At 39.2% G+C, this 22,287-nt stretch overlaps 2 protein-coding genes across 3 annotated transcripts in view; both read left to right on the forward strand.

Annotated features, from left to right (window-relative positions):
* The window catches only part of TLCD4 (TLC domain containing 4), a 38,237-nt gene extending 30,734 nt beyond the window's left edge, over positions 1–7,503 (forward strand). Inside the window, exons 7-8 of the mRNA XM_072420791.1 lie at positions 4,718–4,791; positions 7,344–7,503. Of these exons, the coding sequence (XP_072276892.1) occupies positions 4,718–4,791; positions 7,344–7,503 (234 nt within the window). The remainder of the gene's footprint in view (positions 1–4,717; positions 4,792–7,343) is intronic.
* Positions 7,504–16,560: 9,057 nt separating this feature from the next.
* HCCS (holocytochrome c synthase) lies at positions 16,561–22,137 on the forward strand. 2 transcript variants are annotated; one of them, XM_072419836.1, is made up of 7 exons: positions 16,561–16,714; positions 17,991–18,113; positions 18,660–18,805; positions 18,940–19,088; positions 20,093–20,212; positions 20,576–20,662; positions 21,711–22,137. In XM_072419836.1, the coding sequence occupies exons 2-7, from the start codon at positions 17,996–17,998 to the stop codon at positions 21,907–21,909; spliced, it is 819 nt and encodes a 272-aa protein (XP_072275937.1). In that variant the 5' UTR covers positions 16,561–16,714; positions 17,991–17,995; the 3' UTR covers positions 21,910–22,137. The 2 variants fall into 2 exon arrangements, with proteins under 2 accessions (XP_072275937.1, XP_072275936.1); XM_072419835.1 differs by lacking the exon at positions 16,561–16,714 and adding an exon at positions 16,721–16,865.
* Positions 22,138–22,287: the final 150 nt, after the last annotated feature.

Consider the following 22,287-nt stretch of genomic DNA (forward strand, 5'->3'; position numbering starts at 1 on the left):
TGGAGAGCTTTTATAAATCAGGTCTTTTATTTCTTTTACCCAGGAAATTCTTTGATAGTCTAAGTTGGGGATGGGCAAACTAGGGCCCAATGGGGATGTTTCTCCGGCCCTTCGGGTGTTCCGCGGTCCCACCCCGAGCAGGGTCAGAAGAAGGACCCCCCTGGGGGGGCGCACCGGCCAGAGCCGCGGAACACGTCCCCGTATCTGAGCCTGTGATGGGAGAGTGAGCAAGTTGTGTGCAGTGACACAGCCTGCCCACTCTCCCAATCGCAAGCTGAGGGCCCACTCTCCCATTGCAAGCTTATGTCATCATGACGTCACGCTCAGGGTCGTCATGATGGCATAAGCCCGCCCACTCTACCATCGACCTGGCCCCTCTGGCAAATTTTTTTTCAGAGTGTGGCCCCTGACTAAAAAAATTTGCCCACCCCTGGTCCAAGTCCTAAGGATTTCCCAAGCAAATTGCTTGCAGGTGAACAGTGACTTGCTGGGCAAATTTGGTACTGAGGAGAAGGCACACAATTTGTTCTCAGTGGGAGCCTCTGGATGTTACTGGTTAGAATTCTGTAACCAGTAACAGTCACTTAAGTATCAAAATACATGGAGAGCATTTATCTAATATAGAGTTTTCATTTTCTTGGAAATTGAATTTGCCAAACATAGCTGTAATTAGGCTTAAATATGATATATTGAGTTCAGATGTTCATTTAAAAGAAAACAAAATTTATTTCTCAGTCAAAACCAGGAGAAGCAATAATGTGATATTGTAAGGATGTATCTAAAATGGGTATTGTGTATTTAAAGCTAAATTGTCTGTTATTTTAGTTTGGATAGAATGGAGAATGGTTAGACCTTCAGGTTTTGTTTTTGTGTTTTTTTTTTGTTGCAGCAAAGAAAAAAAACATACCCGGGGTATAACCATTCCCATTGCATCCTTATGAGATTACTATATCTTTAAGACAGTTTGGTAAGAGGAGATCATTGCAGGCACATCATATTTTCAAAGCATATTCTATCACATTATATGGTGGTCTGGGTGCATGGTATTGTGTTAACCAACTAACACTCTCACTCTCTGTGCTCAATACTAAACATAACAAATGGGTATTATTCATTTTGTTTCTTGTTCTCAGCTTCCACAAACATATAGTAAGCCAGTTACTGACTTGTCTGTGTGTATTACTAATAGTATAAGCCAAGCTGTTGCAATGCTTGAGAATATGGATTTTCCAGTATGTAAGAGTACTGGTATAAAGACTGTTTGTTATTGTTGCGTTGTAGTCACCTCTTGCCTTTTAGGATTGTACGCTAATAAAGCTGTAAGTATGTCTTGCTAGTGTTACCTCTTAGAAGAAAGAGGTCACTGTTAGATAACCAGCCATGCTTCATCTGTCATTTCAATATTACCTTGGTAAGAACTGTTAGGATTTCAGTTGGTGGGGTCTATAGTTTTCATTTTTTATGGCTCACAAGACATACATCTGAATTCTGTAAAATAAATTAGAGCTATTAGGAAAAAACTAAACAGGTAAGTGAATGGATGGGCAACAACAACTAGTCAGCTTTCATGCTACCGGTACAGGTAACAAGGCTTATCTAACAAAGTGTATTGAAAACTTATAAACTTTCATTCCCTTGGCACATTATAGTTTGGTAAGGTACATGTAGACTAGTTGCTTTGGACAATATAGTTCTTGTTCAAGACCTGTTGTTTATCGATAAGGTATCCGTGCCAGATCATTGTCTGTCCTGCTTCCCTATCATTTCTTTATTTTTGTCATCCTTTTTCATTGGTGTTTGCTTCTAGGTGAGTTGATTGTGTGTCATTTATCATGTCATCATGAAACTATTGGGTAGGCTATGCCAGTGGTCCCTGACATAAAACTAACTTAGGTTTATAAATAGGAGAGTTACGGCAATGGGTTACAACAACACTTTATATCCTCTAAAACTTCTCATCATCACCAATTTCTCATCATTGACTGCTGCAAAAAAGGGATTTCTATTAGTTGTCATAGGTCACTACGAATCATTGCCCTTTGCACTGTTTGAAGAACCTTACATGGCCTTAGTTCCAGTATTTTGGCATCAGGTACCTCCTCCTGATTAGGCATGCAGGTATGGGGAGGTGCATTTTTCTGGTACCTTCGGTGGTTCAGGTATTTCTTTTTTTACTAAAAGGTATCATTTATTTGAGAAAAGGATAAACCTGAATATTTTTTAATAGCTGCCCTTTTACCGCCTTATTTAGGCACCATTTTAAGCCTTTGAGAAGGCATCAAATGACAAAGTCCCATTGATAATTGATATTTCTCCTAAATATAAGACTATAAGAATAAATATCAAAAGAGAAGAAGAAAGGGAAAGATAGGCTTTTAGAGCATAAGTGAAAAGAAATCTTTTTAATTTATGCCCTAAAAGCCTATCTTTCCTTTTCTTCTTCTCTTTTGATATTTAAATAATTTTTAGGCTTAGCAAACATTATATTCTATGTAACTTTTTCATAAGAAAAATAATCCCATACAAGCCATGCTGATAACATCCTTTTTTCTATTATTAGGTTATTTGGTTATTTTGTAAGGTAATTTGCTTGTGTTATCCTACCTTTGCAATAAGCTCTGCTTACTACATAGCTCTAGTACAGCTGTAGCCCTGTATAGAAAATGTTACTAAAACACATCAGTGTAAGTACTCTATGAACACTGAATGCCAACTAGTTGGGTCTGTTCCCACTTGCATAAATTGGTTGAATTTCTTTATACATTGCTCAGCATAAGTGTTTGTGGATATTGCTAACAGTTAACAAGTAACAAACATACCTATTGTAAAGTACTGGTTTAGTTCTTAATGCTTTGCCTATAATGGAAGGGATTTCTCAGTTTAATCCACTTGTGAACTGCTTTAAAAGATTCCTCCTTTCAAATTCACAGTTGCCTTAAAAATCCCAGTAGGAAACAGTGGAAAGTAGGTCTTGCTAGTATTATATATTTCAATATATGTATAATATATATATATTTAACAAATGTTTGTTGCATCCACTAAGAAACCCTAATGATAAGGAATGATCTGCAAATACTGAACAACAATTCCAACCTGCTAAATCATTAGTTATACTGGTCTCTCAAAGTCCTCCAAAACTATTGTCATAATTCCATAAAATGAGATTACCGGTACTTAACAGTAGGTTAAACCATGTTTTCAACTGGATTACAAATGGTGGGTGTTAGCCTGTTTACCTGTATCATTTTAGTGACCAGTGAGCAGAAATAGATGAAAGGACAACAAGGAAACTTTGGTGGGTTATTATATTGTTATTGCTAGTAGATCTGAAGCAGGAGTTCACATATGGATGTAAATGGGACTTCCCTATAATGGACAAAACATGCCTTCTGATGTACTGTATATTTAAACTTGTTCCAAGCAAGGGATAAAACAGTGTGCTGGACAAACTGGAGATATTTTTAGTACTTTGATTAACCTAATATTGATAAATGATTAAAAGATTAATTTGTTTGTTCTTCCAGTTAATAAGCATTCCGGAGTAGGTGTCTCCCAAATGTCATTAACAAGTAATTATTTCCTTATAGACATAATTGAGAAATGTGATACTGTAAGAGAGGGCAGCAAATCAATTTCATTTTAAATTTTGTTTATTACCTATGTCTTCCATTATACAACTACAAGCCTTTGTAGTGTTTATATTGGCCAGTAGTTGTCATTTTACAGAGATTATGATCTTTTGCTAGCTGGATTAGAATTTTCACTCTCGGAAATGAGGTAGAAAACTGTTCAATTGGGTAATTATGACTAGCTTTTGCAGTATGTCAACAAGCAGCTTTAACTGCCCTATGAGTCAGGCAGAAATCACTAAAAGTTTGGAGTTTTCAAGACTGAGGTTATGATGTACCAGAGAAGATTTTTAGCCCTGGGTTCTCTAGCAACTTGGCACATTCCTAAGACATTGGAACCCCTTGATCAGCAGAGGTACCCATGGTATCCTACCATGCCTGTGCTTTATTTAGACATCATAATGAATAATACTGGCACATTAAAATAATACACGGCACTGTAGCTGCCTGTAACAAGCTAAAAGTGAAATATATTTTTTGGAGGCAGCTTGTGTCTAATTTATATGTACATCACAGTATTAAAAATGTCCCAGTGCACTTACCAGCGAGATGCACTATGGGATGAAGGCAGGCCAACAGAGGCAGTGTGGCTTAAGGGATCTGCTGCTAAAAACATGGCGGCCATACCAGAGCGGTACACAATATTAGGCAGGTGGATTTAATGTTTTTGCTAATCTGTGTCTACAGCAATGGATACATTGAAGGCAGGTATGCCTAGATATAGCCAATTCCTCCTTAAAATTGCAGAAACAAACCAGAACATCATCACTGCACAATGGCAACTGAAAAACTATAATGTCATATACAGTTATATATATACCTATTCTGCAGTACTGACTATCCTAGTTATAATTGTTCCACAAGGTATGGTTTTTAACACCTCTTTCCAGAAAGTGAAAAATACTTTTAATGTAAAGGGAAAATACTTATATCAACTCCTCCTAACTAGTATGGTAACTGTCTTGAAGAACACAATACTTTTCTTTTGTAGCTAAAGAAACTTGTCCAGCAAGTCTGTGGTATCCTGTTTGTATTTTGTAATAATTATTTTAAAACTTAAATTTTTGCCACAATTATTCATTTTCCAGGGTGAAGGAATGTTGCCATATTTTGGTAATTTCCGCCTCCTAGCTGAATTTTCCACACCTTTTGTCAATCAACGGTAGGTGAAACACTGTGCTTTTTAATGTTGCGTTATCTGTTTAGTTCTTATGTTAAGGTTAAGTACAATATAGACTACAGAGCCCAAACTTTGAATCAGTCCTCCTGAAAGAAGAGAAGGGATTATGACATGCAAGGAAGAAGGGGGTTGAGTTAAGGCACTGAACCTCCTCTCTAATTTTTTACTAAGTTCAATGGCACAATGCAAGTGAAAAAATGTATTCATGTAAAGGTAAAAACGTTGCAAATAAGCTTTTCAAATACTTGATTTTTCTGTGCTCTTACCTGCACATAAACCTTACTAGGCAGGGTCTGTTTAGGAATCAGAGTAAAGGTTGCCTGTACAGACCCTTCTGCTGGTAAATATATGAACATTGCATGGACATTTCTATTATTAGGAAAATAGGAAAATGCTGGTACTTTTCTGCCTTTACTTTAGTGTGGCAGTTTATGGGCTTTTTATTAATAAAACAGAATCAGACACCCCCTCTTCCCCCAAACATTACTTGGTGGGACTTAAATACTGCCATTGAAACATATAGACGTGAAAGATTCCCACAAGGGAATGTTTGAGAAAATGTCTGATTCCCTGTTTTATAAGCAGAGCCATTTATCTTCTTAACATAGTAGACTCAAAACCCTGTTGGGTTTTGAGTCCACTATGTTAAGAACATAAAGTCTTGTATATAGCCTGATACAGTAGCTTTTTAGAGACCAATGCAAGGTTTTTTTAGATTGTGCATGCTGACCTCCTGTCTGTTCAGTTTCCATTAACCTTGGGGAATATTTTTTTTGTAATAAAGTTCGTGAAGTGTTCCCTTAAGTACATTTCATTGGCGAGGAAAAAAACAGCAAAGGTCATAGCAACTCTTAAAGATCTTTATTATTGACTTTCCCCAAACTGAAACAAAATCTATGTGGCTGGCCTACTTCTAAAATGCTAATGCCACGTGTCAGGTTTTTGGAGGTAATTTACTGCAACAAACATGCAAACCTGTAAAGTCAGATTCCTTCACTTGCATATTGGTGGTGGGTCATTTACCTAAAATATTAAAGCTTAAGGATCAGCTTGACAAAAATGGTGTTTAAAAAAGGTACAGTAATGAGGAATTAAGACCTCTGATCGAATTTGTATTGCTATCTATTGTGACAGTGTGGCCCTAAGAAATACAGGGAAAGTGTTAAAGACTCCAGGGAAAGAGAGTATTAATAGGTTTGGATAGGTTTCCTAGGAAATAAACCAGGGACTAAAGGGCCCTGGAGCCAGCCAAGGGAATGAAAGGGTGGGTTCCCTGGCCCGTTCCCCGGCCCAACCCAAGCCTGATTTGGCTTATATTCACCTGCACTCAGGTGCAAGGGGAGATGATCAGCCATTGTGTTGCAGGCTGAAGTGTGATCAGTGAGAGGCTGGAATGTGATGAGAAGGCAGCCAGAGGGTTCCAGGCTGAGAAGGCAGCCAGAGAGTTCCAGGCTAGCAAAGCAGCCAAATGGTTCCAGTCTGAGAAGGCAGCCAGAGGGTTCCAGGCTGAGAAGGAAGCCAGAGGGTTCCAGGTTGAGAGGAAGTGTGTTCTGGGCTGGTAAAGGAGCCAGAGTCTGTTCCAGGCTGCAGGGAAAGGGGACAGAGCTCCAGGAAAGCCAGTGGGCAAACAAGACTTAAACTGTGAGTGAAACGTGGTGATATAGTGTGTGTTAGGAAGAGAGGACACGCAGTGAGGTAGCCAGATGCCTAGCCCGGCTAGTGTTTAATAATTTGTTGTAAAGTTATGACGTGTGCTGTAACACTTGGCTAAAGAAAATAAATACTGCTGTTATTTTGGACTTTTTGAGTCTGTTGCCTGTTGTCTGTCCTGTACCATGAGCAACCCCAAGTAATATGCCACACTATGCACGGTATATTTGCACATTATGTCAGATTTATTTCTAAAACCCTTGCACTTTAGAGATGACTGCCTTGCCCCTATTGCTATCACTGACATCTTTGCCCAGTTCTCCTTCTAGTCCTACATTCATTAGCCAGATCACAATGAAGTAATTGCAGATCATCTTGATTTCCAATCATTTCATCACCATGTCAACTATGGCTTTGTGATTAAATAAGGGCTGAAGGCTTACATGGGGGAAAATGAAAGCCTTCAGCTTTCAGATGAACATGCCTCAGGCTGCAGTGTTATATAATAGTTATACTTTGTATTTCCCTCAACATGCAAATTATTTTTTTAAAGAAAGTTTCCATTTGCATTCAATAACCTAAAAGACCCAATGTCGTCAATGAATCTCTTTGTTTTTCCTTGCAGTATAGGCAGATCATGTCCGAAGAGGTTGTATGCGCACATGTCGTGCTAAGCCCTTAGGATTGAAAAACATGAAATCCTTTAAATAAAGGGGCAGGCTGGAGACAGAAAAGCAGAAATAGAAAATACTAGATAATGCTGTACATTCTCCAGCCAGAAAATGAGGCAAGCTCTAGCTGCCTGATTGATTAGATGTATTTATTTGACTTCTTTGTTTAGCTGCATCTGGTACTAAATTATTCACTTTTGTTGAGTTACACAGGTGGTTCTTTGAAGTGCTGGGATACCATAAACATTCCGTGCCCAACATGGTGAATGGAGTTTTGATGACAGTCGTCTTCTTCATTGTCAGAATAGCTGTCATTCCAACATACTATGGACGCGTCTTCTCCACTTTTGATTTGCTCCATTGTAGACAGTGATTAGTTTCAATTTCTTGCACACTGTGACTTCCACATAACAAGCTTTAGAAGCTGCAGCAGGTATCTTGAACCCACTTAACAGGAATATCCAGTTTACCCATTCCAATCTGTGTTCACATACTTGCTTTCTGTCTTTTCAATCATGTAGTCTCAGATTCATGGTTTAGCATTTTGTTGGTTAGTCTACATGCAAATAAAGTCCACCAAGAAATGTGCTGATACAGTATGTGAGAGGCAGTGCTGCAAACCTGGAAATCCTCGCTGAAAGTGTACTATTCTGCTGTCATATTTTTTTCATGCAAACGTTTGCTATATGTACACTCAGTGGAGACACAAAGCAGTGACTGAATGAGCCCAAATGCAATGCAAAGGTGTTTTGGTTTGTAAATCATTGTGCTGTCTGCAGTGGTTTAAGAGAACTGATAATAAAGGTTAGTGGAAAACTGAGAGAAGCACAGCATAGGATAGGGGATTTAAGAGGAAAGTTTTAGCTTTGTGAGATCAGTGTAAACACAGCAAGCAGGGTTGTTCTGTATTTATTACATGGAAGAGATAATGTTTGCCTGAACACTATATTGTGCAGCATTTCTGCAGTGTTAGAGAACCACGTATGGCAATAGAGATAGGCAGGGTGATTGGGCTGAGAGCAGAAGGGAGATCTATCCTTGTATTCCTTGCACTGACAAGCCCTTGACTCTGATTGGTCACAAAGACTGTTACAGGTACACTTCACAGGGAGAAGAGAGGGAGATTTCAGTTTACTTTTAAGGTGCTGACAAGAGTTCAGCTTAAAACTAATTTTTAGAAAACAAAATAAAACATCTGCCCTGAAAGAACATGTAGACTGTCATTATACCCGCTTTCAACCTTGAGCATGTACGGTATACTGAACAGTTTGCACTACTAAAAGCAGTGTTCTATGATAACTTATTAGTTAAAATTTAACTTTTACTGTTGGTATTTTCAGAGCCCTGTGAGAAGGCAGCATTCTAACCATACCTCATATCTTCAAAGAACACTCAGTACATACAATACAAGTGAATTTTTTTAAGGTGTATGAATCATTTGATTGAATAGTTTTTCAAGAACAATATTTAATGTCCAAGCAGAACTGGAGGAAGTCTGAAGTTACAAGTAGAAAATGTATTGTGAACTTTCTGGTTGGGATCGCTTGTAGCAACATGGTAGCAGCAGTACAAATGAGGCACTACAGTATTTCAGGCTCCTGTCTGGGTACTTTATTTAAGCAAAAGGATGCCAGTAAGCACAATGTGAAAAAATAAAAAACAACCAAACAAATCTTAGCCTGACTGGGCCACTAACTACCTCTTTGGTAGATCCCTCTCTGACTCACAACACAACACTTTTCCTTTTCATAAACAAAAGCTGATAGCTTACCTCTTCCTCTTGATCTCCTTCCCCTTGAAGCTTTGGGAAGCCACTGAGCTTCCAGTGGTCTGCTTCTGATTCTCCTAAATAAAGCACTTGCCCTCTACAGCTCCAGGTGAAGACCCAGACATAGACCAGTTAGCCATGGATCCATCCTAACAAGTTTATGTGACAATAAGCATTCTAAAAAAATGGCAAAGCCATAAGCAACTATAATATTATTGTAGAACATCTAAAATATGACAACAAAACAATATATCAAATATATAAAATATGTGTGCAATGTTACCCTGAATCTGTGCTCTGTCCATACAGAGCAAAGCAACTGATGATATTAAATGTTGCCTGGGAAAATAACATTGATAGTACATTAGGGTGTAGGGTGTATGTGACAGTTTTAGTGATTGGCCACTTACATACCCAAAACTGTGCTAAGAAAAGAATCGTTAGCCTTATGTAAGCTCCAAGTCACGATGTGGTCTTTACAAAGGGTCTCTCTTTCACTCTTCTTTTCTTTAACTTTCAAGTATGGAAAAATAAGTAGCTATAGGGCTGACTCTGGAATGAGCTTTTCCATGCATGAAGAAAGCACATCCTCATTTACTATATCCAGGTATATAGAATGAGAATATAAATATAACTTTTACATGTTCCTGCCTTTAAGAGCCCAATAATCTATGTGTTGTATTATTGTACATGTGTTAGCGAGTGGGGCATAAAAGCAGCTCATTAGAAAAAATGGACAGGCTAAAAAACAGCCCATGACCCTTTTAAGCACAGCAAGGCATTACAACACACTACTTTGTGTTGCAGCATGCTACAGTGTAAGGGGATTAGCAAGTGCATGAGGTGGTGTGCCATTCAAAATAAAGGCACTGCAATACTTATTATATATGTTGCCACATATTTCCGCAAAGCACTTTGTTGGCTTTATTCCACTAGGTTTATTTTTACTAGGCAGTCTAATAATACTAGGCAATGCCTGGTAAACTACTAGGTGGCAATTTTTTACTTTGTGCCATCAACAGTTGTTGAGGCAGTTTTAGACATATTCTAGGAGTTACATTAAATATTGTCTCCAAGAAAAAGATATGCATATTTCTCAAGTGAGAACAGTTGGCTGGCAGAAGTCCCAGTGGATACTGTCAGCTAAAGCCTCCCTGGGAAAGTTTTTTCCTAGCTTCCCTTCTCTTAGTTTTGCCTTCTAGACATCTAACTGAAAACGTGTACTGTACAAAATACCTAATTATATGGATCCTGGCAGTAAAAATATGTGGTGCCCTTTTGGTGTTAGGTCCCTTTAAAGAGTCCCATTAAAGAGTAATGGTTGGCTACCTTCTGTTGCCTGGTTAAGGAGGTGGAAACCTATAACTTATCAGTTGTGTTAGTTTGTCAGACAGTGGGCAATTTGGGCCCTTGTTTGGGTGGGAGTTTAAAAACAGACAAATATTTCAAGAATTAGAAGTACAGGTTTCCCCAGAGATGAACAAATAGATCCTCAGGTGTGTGGGTCCAGCTGCTCCTGGGGCCCCCTGGGCCAGCTTGGCTGGGGCCCTGTTGAAACAGCCTACAAGACACAGGGAAGAAACCACCGGAGAAAGGGCCCTGCAAAGTACTTTATGACAGGAGTCCATGAGTGCCTATTTCAGGCTAAACATGGCCTATGGCGTTTGAGAGAATAATTTGTACCACATCAGAATTGAACCTGGGAAAATTCCACTCCTGCAGGGGTGACTGCTACACATGGTAAATCATCCAGGTAATACAAACATTACATTTTATTTTTACTTATATCACACAGGTGCTTATAGAATGTTAAAGCTGTTATCTATTCATTATTTGTTTTTAGTTTCAATAACTTTTTATTGATTGAATCAGAGTGGGTACAATAGCCAAAAATTACAAAGAGGACAACAGTAGAAAATAGACAACAGCATTGCACTTTATTTTCAGGGTGAAGATGCCTCCAGCTTCAATGCCAGGATTAGTCAAAAAATGCTGCCTGCTATTTGTTGTAGCCACAGTATTTCCTGTTGAGAAGACTGGTCACTCAAGATCACTAGTTGTGTGTTGGTTGACCGGTATCCTTAAAAAGGAACTAAACTGACAAGTGCCTGAAAAAAAATACACACCTTCAATCCCGCAGGGCAGTCCGATCCATCTGCGGGTGTATTGCATTGGGTCCCGCGTCGTCCCAGACTCTGTCCCGAAGATGTCCCGAAAAAGGGAAGCTGACGCTCCCGAAGATGTAATCTCCTCCTCTTTTTTCGGGTTCTTCATCCTACGTCACCTGACCCAGGCACGAGATCGGGTGCTGTAGGATGGAAAAAAAACTTGCCGATCTCACTCGCATGCTTGAGATCAGCAAATTTTTCTCTTTGTGCGCATGCCCGAGGTGCTCCGGCCTGCGCAGAAGGAGCACCCAAGAGCCTCCCGGGATGCGTGACGTAGGTATGCGGGGAGGCTTTGTGCTCCCATTCATTTTCATTGGTCTTGGCGGTGCTTTTTTTAAAAAAACAACGGATTTTTACCTTACATAAAAGGTTTGTCTACCTTTTTATGTAAAGTGAAATTTCTGAGTTTAGGTATGCTTTAATACTCCCCTATTAGTTCTCTAGATTCCTCCTTGATGCAACATTTAAAATGAAGATCTGGAAACAAGGGGCTAACTTCTTCTAAACAGCGCAAATTGATTGAAGATGCAGATTCTTCAGAGAGGTAGGGGGAGATTTAGCAAAAGATGGGCTTTAATGTATGAAGTATGACTGTTGGGTGACTACAATTTGAAGAATAACATTTTAGCAATGACAGATTTCATATTCTGTTACTGAAACAACTAAAATACAGTAACCTTTTCCTAGTAATTGTAAACTGGAGATGTGCTGCCATCTGGTGGAAGAAAAATAGAATGGTGAACAGTTTAAATGTTAGTATGTGGTGTACCTTCAGCTAAAAAGTTGCCTTTTTGTATACTGAACGTTACATTTTGTGTTTATATTACATTGGAACTTTCAACACAAAATATGGTTCAACAATGGATTTCATTGGGAAAAACAAAATTTTTTTACTGCATGCTTACTAATACATTTGCGGGCATTTATTACCTCTGAAAGCATTTACATGACTATTCCTGATTGTCCTTGTCCTTTCATTGTCCTTTTTCACCAGGCTGCTGTCATTTTTGAATATTATCTAGAGTCAGTATGTGTTTCTAAGATACTGGAGACAACTATGATGGCTGTGCAGTAGCCATGTTGTTGGTTTTACATCTTACCACTCCCTGCCTGACCATCTTGTGTAAAAGTCCATCAAATTTACATAATATTATTATTGTTATTACACAGTATTTATAAAGTACGAATATATTACGCAGCCCTGTACAAAGTCTATAGTCATGTGACTAGCTGTCCCTCAAAGGAGCTCACAATCCAATGACATACACCAATGCAAAACTCAATCTAGCTTTTGCTGCTCATTTTGCAATCGATCATCTATTACACTAACCCCAGTCCCCATCCTGTTTCCTACACTTTCAATATAAAATTCTATCATAGTCTCCAACATTTTAGCTTCTGGCACATTAAGGTGAGTAATCACCACCTGCAGCACACTGCAGATATAGCTACAAACACATTTTTAAAGCTTAACTCTGTATCTTTAGTCTTGAACAGCTGTACCAGTTCCTCCCCTGTAATTAACCTCCCTGGGGGTATAAATATTAAGTATTTTTAAATGTAAAAGCAGTACATCTGCATCCGGCATCTGCATCCCCTGGCCGCTTTTGGTACTGAAAATTAACCCGAGCCACACTCGGGATTACCGCCAGGGAGGTTAAACTGCTTAGCCTGATTTTTCTGCACACAGGCAGAGTGTCCACTAAAAAATTAGATAGAACTAGCCTCATCTCCAGCCTGTAGGATATTCAGCATCATCTAGCCCTTTTCATACCCAGCCTTACTGTCCCATGTCCTGGCCCAATGTTACATGTGGACATTACTACAGCTTAATTTTAGGAGGTTATATACAACACCCTCCTGGCCCAACCCCATCTTCCTACAATGTAGATACTTAGTGATGATGTAATGGACCTAAAAGCAGAAAAAAAAGAGAGAACCTCTTGCTGCAATAGTCACCTACAGTCCAATGCTGTCCTATGCAAGTATTATCTTTTTTTCTTCTTTTTTGGTTGAATGACAGCTGGTTTACTTAGAATGCTGTAATGGACAGACCACCTACAGTGCGTCATCATGCCGGCCTGGGCTCACAGTACTTGTGCACTGAATGGCAATAGCACATCATTACAGGAACGATGGTCAGTGCAGGAATAAAGATTGCCCAAGGTCAAAGGTAATGTTTAGGAGACCCCTGACAACAAAGGTATATACAGGAGGTGGAGGCAGGGGCACTTAAAGCCGTAGAAGATTGTTACTTCATTGCTGAATATTTTGATATGCCAGACACCTAATAACCTAATAATGCCCGCTTGCAGCTCGGCTTTATGGAAATATTTTGCTGTCTGGGAACGTTGATTTAATGAGGACTCTGTCCCCTTGAAATGATTCTTTCCCTGACCTAAATCTTTAAAAGGCGGAGATCTAATCTGTGTCTAATCTCACTTTGCAGTAATTACTTCAAATCAAGAAAAATGAGATAATAATTAATCATGGAGCCCCGATGGAACTTGAATATCAAATGTGCCACTTGTAATTTTATGGTTTTCTATATTAGTAATCACGGCAGGTATATAAAACACAATACTAAGTGTAGTACAAAAATAATCTTAATCAAGTCTGAAAATAATACAAGCACATGTGTAATGAAGTATCTGCTGCCGTAAAACAAGCTATAAGTAGCTTTCCTATCCTTTAATAAACATGAATAGTAAATGTGTGGTGTCCCTGGAGGCAGGTTATAATATTCTTGGAGGTGATCATATATAACGGGTATTTAGGACCTTACAGGTTATTAAATACTGGGTCTATTAAATCTTCCTAATATAGGTTGATATCATAGCAAAGATCAGAAAGCAGTTCTACCACCTAACAATTTATTTTCTGCAACAGAGCATGAATAACATTTGTACCTCTTAATAAAAGGGGAGTTCCCTTGATTCCTTCAAGGGCTACAGCAGCTTTTTGCATCTGACATTCTTTTGTATAGGTTGGATCACCCTCTATACATGCTCCTACCAACTACCTACCTATATATCACTGCTGTGTTCTCTAGTGACATAGGAGTTGGAGAAAGGAACAACAGGGCTCAGAGGGGGGACAGGTATCAGATAACTAAAATTGCATATTTGCCATGTGTTTGGATCCTGCACAAAAGTTTTAGGATTGTGGACAGGATCCAGAACACAGAGTACATTGGCTGTGGGTGTGTTGAAACTTTTTTTTGTGTTCCAGCACTGTAATTGTGTCAACACATAGTGGCCTGATCTGTCCGAATATGACAGCACAGTCCTGGGTCAGGACATGTGTGATGAGGTAATTAACTATTGAACACCATGTCAGGTGTAACATTGAATCCATTAGCACCAACTATGACCCAAATGTTGGGTCTTATTTGTCTTCCACTAACTCTAATGATGGAGCTTATTTACCTCCTGCTGACGCCAGTTACGGGGTTTATTTTATCATTGTTCTTCTCAAACCCCTCTAGATTTCCATCCTAATTACTTTTAATTGTTTGGAAGTGCATTGGATACAGAAGGTCCCTCACCCAGCATAGCTCTGGAAGAATGCACAGTTAGCATTGCGTGTCCTTTTTGTCAGCTGTGTATTCAAAGCAAAACTAAGGTTAAAATAAAAAAAACTTGTGAGCAGCCAGGTTTTTTGTCGTAGAAGGAACAGGTTATAACTCTTCTGCAATAAAATAATCATACTTGTTTGCAATCTGCTCTATAATGTACACTGAGCTGTACATGGCAGCTCCGTTCATGATCCCGGCATAGGTGGCTGCTCGAAATATACTCCTGTGTGGGAGTTCTGCCATAATTATTATTAATAAACAGTATGTATATAGTGCCAACATATTACGCAGCACTGTACATTAAATACGGGTTGCAAATGACAGACAGATACAGACAGTGACACAGGAGGAGGAGAGGACCATGACCAGAAGAGCTTACAATCTAGGAGGTGGGGGAAGTAACACACAATAGGAAGGGGATATGGAATTATGGGAAGTAGTGAGGGTTTTAGGAGACAGAAGAAGATGGGTAGGCCAGCTGGAAAAAATGGGTTTTGTGCTCTAACGAAACAGAAAGTAAGAGGAAGCCGAATAGGACCATTCCAGGGAGTCAGTGCAGCTCTAGAAACGTCTTGCAGTCGTGTGCTGTGAGAAGGTTATGAGTGAGGAAGTTATTAATAGGTCATTGGAGGAGGGAAGAGTGCGGCTGAGGGAGTATTTTTCACCAGGTCAGAAAGGTAAGTGGGACAAGAACTGTGGAGGGATTTGAAGGCAAGTCACAGGAGATTGACTTTGATTCTAAGTTGAAATGGAAACCACTGAAGAGAAGTACAAAGAGATGGAGCGGAGGAAGAGCGGTGGGTTGGATGATTAAGTCTGGCTGCAGCATTCATAATAGATTCTAGAGGAGAGAGTCAGCCAATCATGATGGCCAGAGATCCCAAACTCAGATGAGTATCAGGCGAAGTTGTTGGTGCCCGTGATGGAGTGATACAAGGTCTATTAACACAACAAGAAGATTACATGAATGACATATCAGTAACTCATTCATATTCTACTGGCATTAGCATTCAGTATGTCTATTCACTGCAGATGTTGGAAAGATTTCAAAATATAAATATTTATGAATTAACCCTGTTATACCCACCTGTCCCTGTCCATCACAGGGTGCCACCATCTTATTTCTTCTTCTCTTTCTTTTGGCGATTTTCAGAAATTTTGATTGGCTGGGCAGCACCCCACTGTGCTCTCCTCCATAAAAATGCAAAGGTGTCCTTCTCAATTGGGGCAGGGACTGTTCATGTTAGATTATCACTGAGATGTCATCAGAATATAATCATCTGATGTGTGTACATTATGTGAATTTTGCTATATGTCCTATTGTGTGATACTTCCCCCACCTCCTAGATTGTAAGCTCTCCGGGGCAGGGTCTTCCGCTTTTCCTGTGTCACTGTTTGTATCTGTCTGTCATTTGCAACCCCTATTTAATGTACAGCGCTGCGTAATATGCTGGCGCTATATTATTCCTGTTTATTATTAATATTAATTATTAATAAAGGAAGAAGAGCTCTATAATTATATATTCTATAATTCCTGTGGATTTAGATTCTGTGAAATGTGTCGAAATTGGAACAGCCCCCATGAATTGTCCCAGTAGGAGATTTATATTGGTGCTAAGAATGTTTTTATGTACATTTGTTGTAAATTTTATGGTGTGATTTAAAATAAAATAGGTTTTTAAACTTTTTAAACTATTAAGTTTGTAGTTGGCCTCAAAAGTCCCCATACCTGGTCATTCACCAAAGATTTTTTGTGGTTCTAATTATGGGACATGGCCTTGTGAAGCTCTGGGAGGGGTTAAAATCCTTCTAACATTGAAACATATCAGAAATGACATCTCAGAGATTTATTTTATGTACCGTACATCCAACTATAAAACAAACCACACGTGGAACCTCGCTGAGTCAGTCACCTAGGCAACAGCCACAGCGAGGCTTGAACCGCGTACGTCTCATGACGTCTTTTACCTGCGCCAAGTCCTCGTGTAGTGGGGTGTTCTGTTGCTAGATGAAGGTTTAGGATTGTGCAGGAAGGACACGAGCAGAGCTGAGACCGGGAACACCAAGAGCGGTATGTAGTGCCGGTAAATCAGTGTCCCGGTATCTGTACGGTGTGTCAGACCGGGCTAATGAGAACTTCTGACAGTGACCTCTACATGATAACTGGGACGCAAGAGAAGATGGTCACGTGATGAACTATTATTGTTATATAATAATATTAGGTAAACGAGCTTCGGCCTTAGTGTTTATGTTTTTATTTATTTGTTTTGGTTGGGAAAGCTGACCTCTCATACAAATGGAAGTTCACCTTTCTTCCAGCCAGGGTCAGAAATCATTTCTTCACTGAGACCTATCACTGACCTATCCCATGTAGCTGCAATGCACATGTGTTACATGGCACCACAATTCTCTGTAACATAGCACTCTGCTTTTTTGTTTGTAACACATTAAAATTGGAAGTAAAAAATAAAACAAATAAAACACCTTTTTATTTTGCAAATGTTTGATCCCTCCAGATACGGAGTGTCAAACTGGCCTATGGGCCAAATCTGGCCTGCAACATCCTTTTTTTGGGTTCCTAAATATGAATTGCAGCTGGCTTGCCGCTACGGGCATCACTGTTTAGACCAGCGGCCTCTGTGCCTATGCGTGGTCCCGCATTTGACTGTTTATAGAGGCAAGTAATGCCGGGAATTGTAGTAGCAGCACCACTCGCGTCTATAGACCAGTGGCCTCCCTGCCTATGCGCGGTCCCGCATTGGACTGTTTTATAGATGCAGGGAATTGTAGTGACGGTGCTATTTCAGTTTCAAGTTTCACCCACGACTTTAAGTTTTTAATTTTGGCCCACTGTGTATTTCAGTTTGACACCCCTACTCCATAGCTTTCCTTGATCGGGTCTTACGTTGTCCTGGAATCCTCCTTCGCTTCAATTTTTTTTCCTCTTCTTTCACCTTCTGCCTACCTCTCACGCATGCGGAGTGAGATCGCCTCCCTTTTTCGCTCATCTAGGTTACATCACATGATCTCGTGCTTGCGCATGTTTGAGATCAGCATCCCCCTCCCCATTAAAGAAAAAGCTGCATGCGCAGCCAGAATCCTCCTGGGATGAGTGACGCATGTATCCCAGGAGGCTCTGCACTCCCATTCTGTCATTTTCGCCACAGCAATTAAGACACTTAGGGAGGGTTATATGTAAGGTATTTTTTACCTTACATAAAACAGTTTTCTAAACTTTTATGTTAAAAAGGGTATTTAGCCCTTTTTTACAGCTAAACAAAATGCTAAATGTGCTCCTTGCTCACTGCGGTATTGTTATCTGATTTTTTTTTTTTTTTTTGTGGCAGATAAAATGGGAGCCTCTGCTTCAGCCCCTTCTGTTCCACAACCAGCAGTAGTTGCTTCAGAACAAACTCCATCTGCAGCATCTCCACCTCCAGGATGTCCAATGCATCAAAAAAAAACAGAAGGTAATCTAATCTCTAATTATGATAAAAATACAGTCATCCCACACAACAGAGTAAGAAATCGTACAATATAGATATGGTAAATAGTTGCAGTATGGCTGGTAAGTGTTGCTGAGAAACCTTGTATTGTCTGTTGTGTGAAAAAAGCCTTCCCAAGTGAGCTTTGCCTTAGAATTATTTATAGAAAATTTAGAGTGGTTGCCATTCTAGTTTTGCTTGCTAGTCATAAACTTTTGCTTTATACAGTTTCCATAAGCAAATCATTTTTAGGAGTCATTTGCAAAAGTTCTTAACTAGATATCCTGCCAGTAACTTCACTTCCTGTTGCAAGCTGGCAGCACTGAGTTACGGTCTCTCAATTGGCAGCCGCTTTGTTTTCTGTTAAGTGACCTGTTGGAGTCTGTTTCCCTCCTATTGGTAATCATCATTGAAAGGTGTAGGACAACTATAAGAAGCTTCTGTTACACTATGATAGATGATATATGCCTTTACATGAATCTCTATGCTCAATATTATATGTCATAAATTAAATGTTTTCATTTTTGTCAGATTCAGGTTGTCCAATGCACAAAGCGGTTCCCCAAAATGCTGAGAGCCAGAGCTGTTCAGGACCAGCTCATCAAGAACGAGCCTATGAGTTTGTTCAATGTCCAATGAGAGGAGCTAACAAAGATGACATTGATCCCAGTAATATGGTAAGATGTTACATCTGTTCCTTCCTCTGCTTACAGTTATGGTGTTGATTTGGGGACATCTGAGCTGTTTGCCATAGAACATTCCATAGGCTTTATTTAGGAATGTTTTAAAGATATTTTTTTTTCATGTCCAGATGCCCCCTCCGAATCAGACTCCAGCTCCAGATCAGCCATTTTCTCTGTCTGTATCCAGGGAAGAATCTACTATTCCCCGAGCGCAGACTGATAAAAATTGGGTGTATCCTTCAGAGCAGATGTTCTGGAATGCTATGCTACGGAAAGGGTAAGCTGTACAAAACATGTTTAAACTCTGCAGCAAATCTCTATGAAACATTCTTGGCATCTAAACTACAAAACATTTTTATAATGTACAGGATTGCATTGTTGGTGAACAGGAATGCTTGGGGGGTTGTTGAAAGCTGTGGTTGCTATTTGCGCCCTTAGGTTTAAGGATCACCTTTGGATATAGAAAGTCCAATACAACTTGTTAATAATCCTGAGGAAGCTGTGACAGCACAGGAGACACATATAGAGTACTAGTATTGTGTACTGGCAATCTAGAGCATTTAGTATGCCATTACAGTCACTGCAGCTTTTGCTGGATTAACAGGTCTGTGATGTAAGTCAAAAAGCTTTATATCATTTACCTAAACATTAGGCAGCAGAAGTGGTGGTGCCTTGCACAAGACCTTCTACTTCAGTTACCTTTTATGTTTTGTGTATTTATTAGGGGAACCTGGTTTATCATGAGTTTACTATTTAGTTTAGTCAGTGCACCAGAGGTCCTAAGCAGCTATCCCTGGTATAGCAAACATAGCATGGTGGCCATGGCTTTATGTAGCTACTGTAGTATGGTCTGTTTACATCAGAACTGTTAAACTGGAAAATGTTTATTAGTAGCGGGCTTTTCTTTTTAGTATAAGTCAAGGTGGACATTGTAATACAGCTCTCTATGTTCTCATTTATTCAGGTAATGGAATAGCTAGTTAGTTGTCACATTCAAGTGTACTTGCTCTTTATTGTTGAAGACTTTTTGCTGCATATCCGAATGCTTCCTTTAGCTCGTATGTGGGTTGGGGACATACAGCAGAAAAATGCAACCTTAGGGAATACATCTAGTTGAATATAACTACAATTGGATATCTAGTATACCACTTTTTCAGATGCTGACCTTTTTACTATGTGCATGTTGAGCCCTCCTAGCTAAAAACTAACATTGGTAGATATATGAAGGTTAGATTTGCTGTTCATAAGTATTAGTATAAACATGATTATTTTATACCTCAGGTGGAAATGGAAGGAAGAAGATATTAATCCTGGAGATATGACCAATATCATTAAGATTCACAATCAAAACAATGAGCAGGCCTGGACTGAAATCCTGAAATGGGAAGCTCTTCATGCTAAGTAAGTATCTAAGGTTAGAATCCCCCTTGAAATTATCCAGGGCTGCATTAGAGAGCTTTACCATCATTTCCTGTTTTCAACAGTTTACCTGACAGGAAATGAGGAAAATGTTCTAGCAGCACAGGCAGAAAAGTCTGTATCAAAAACCAATTGGGACTTCAGATTTTTTTTTTTCTGATAAGTTTCTTTCAAGCATTGTGTGAAGGCCAAAACATTAGAAATCTATTGAATGTGCTTTAATGAACTTTTTACTGTGCTGCAACATTTAGACTTTGATTTTCTTGTGAAAAGTGCATTGAGTAATTCTGTATGAATGTGAAACTGCTTCCTAAGAAAATTTCATTTTTTTTTTTTACATTTTAGGGAATGTCCCTGTGGCCCCAGTCTGGTCCGCTTTGGAGGTAAAGCAAAGGAGTTTTCACCTAGAGCACGGATCAGATCCTGGATGGGGTAAGCTTTTTTTTTTTTTTTTTTTTTCTCTTTGTGATAGCTTACAGAGGACCTAAACTCAGATTTTTTACTTTACATAAAAGGGTAGACAAGCCTTTTTTTATTTTTATTTTTTTTTTATGCAACACCTCTCCTTTTAGAATGGGAGCACAAAGCCTCCTGGGAAGCCTATGTCACACATCCCAGGAGGCTCTTGGCTGCTCCTTCTGTGCATGTTCTGATCTCAAGCATGCGCAGAAGGAACACTTTCTTTAAGAGAATAATTGCCAATCTCGCACATGCACAGTGGGATCTGCAATCTTTTTTCCCCATCTACATCACCTGATTCTGCGCCTGGGCGGTGCAAGATCAGGTAACCTTGGAAGAAGAATGAAGAAGATGTCGGCGCCCAGGCCGAAGATTGATACCGGGGACAACGCAGGACCTAAATGAAGAAACCTCCCAGTGGAGCTCTGGGAATAAAGCTAAGTGTGTTTTTGTTATTTTGAGTTTAGCCTACAGCATTAGGCTAAATACACAAAAGTAGGGTGTGTTTTGTAGTACTGAAACCCTTCCTGTTGTAAGTTGAAAACACTGCTCCTCCATATAAGGTAATTAGCTTTGTCACCTTAGCACTGGAATTGAGTTTCAGCTTTGATGAATTTTTCTAAAGTCTGTTTCTATCTAAGCTGGCCATGTAACATTCTCAAGCACAGTTTCTTATAAACAAAATTTCTTTCTATGTTGGAGTTAGAATGCTCTGATTAAAAAATAGCAAACTCGTGTTTGGTATTGCTCTTCCTTGCACATAGGAAGGCCTCCACTGGGGGAATAACATTTATCTACATAATACAAGAAAATCTTCTGCTGTTCTTTGTAAACTTTACAGTAAGTTTACTACGTTGTGGACTAAATTTTAACTTCTCCCACTTAAAAAAAGAAAATTAATAAATGGTAGAGTCATTTCACTTAGCTCAGTGTTGTAAAACAGTGTGGGCTGGATAACTTTTATTGTGCTGGGTAATGCTTCATACTAGTGTTAAGCTGTGCTTGCTCTTTTCTTGTACAGATATGAACTCCCTTTTGATCGCCATGATTGGATCGTAGATCGCTGTGGACGGCAAGTTCGTTATGTCATAGATTACTATGATGGAGGGGAAGTTGATAAAAATTATCATTTCTCGATTTTGGATGTTCGTCCTGCATTTGACTCCATGACAGCAGTATGGGATAGAATGAAAGTGGCTTGGTGGCGCTGGACCTCCTAATCTATTAAGGAATAAACTACATCAGTCCTGTGGAAGATGGAAAAGATGCAATAATAGCAGGGATTTATTGCATTGCCCTTTTTTGCAGATGTATTAAAAATGCAGCTAGGTATTTAATGCAATGTATATAAGATGGTGGACTTTTAACCAGAAAAAGTTAAATAAACGTTCCCAAAAAAATCTTCATTGTATTGCAATGGAAAAATATTAAAATTATTTCAAAGTTCACCAATTATCTTTATTTGAAGAAAATAATTCTAGAGCAGTGCAATGACATTATCCACAATACCTGGCCAGGTGTGTGTGTGTGTGTGTGTGTGTATATATATATATATATATATATATATATATATATACACACACATTATTAATATTATT

Source organism: Pyxicephalus adspersus, chromosome 8, assembly GCF_032062135.1.
Source record: "Pyxicephalus adspersus chromosome 8, UCB_Pads_2.0, whole genome shotgun sequence".
NCBI classification, from domain to species: Eukaryota; Metazoa; Chordata; class Amphibia; order Anura; family Pyxicephalidae; genus Pyxicephalus; species Pyxicephalus adspersus.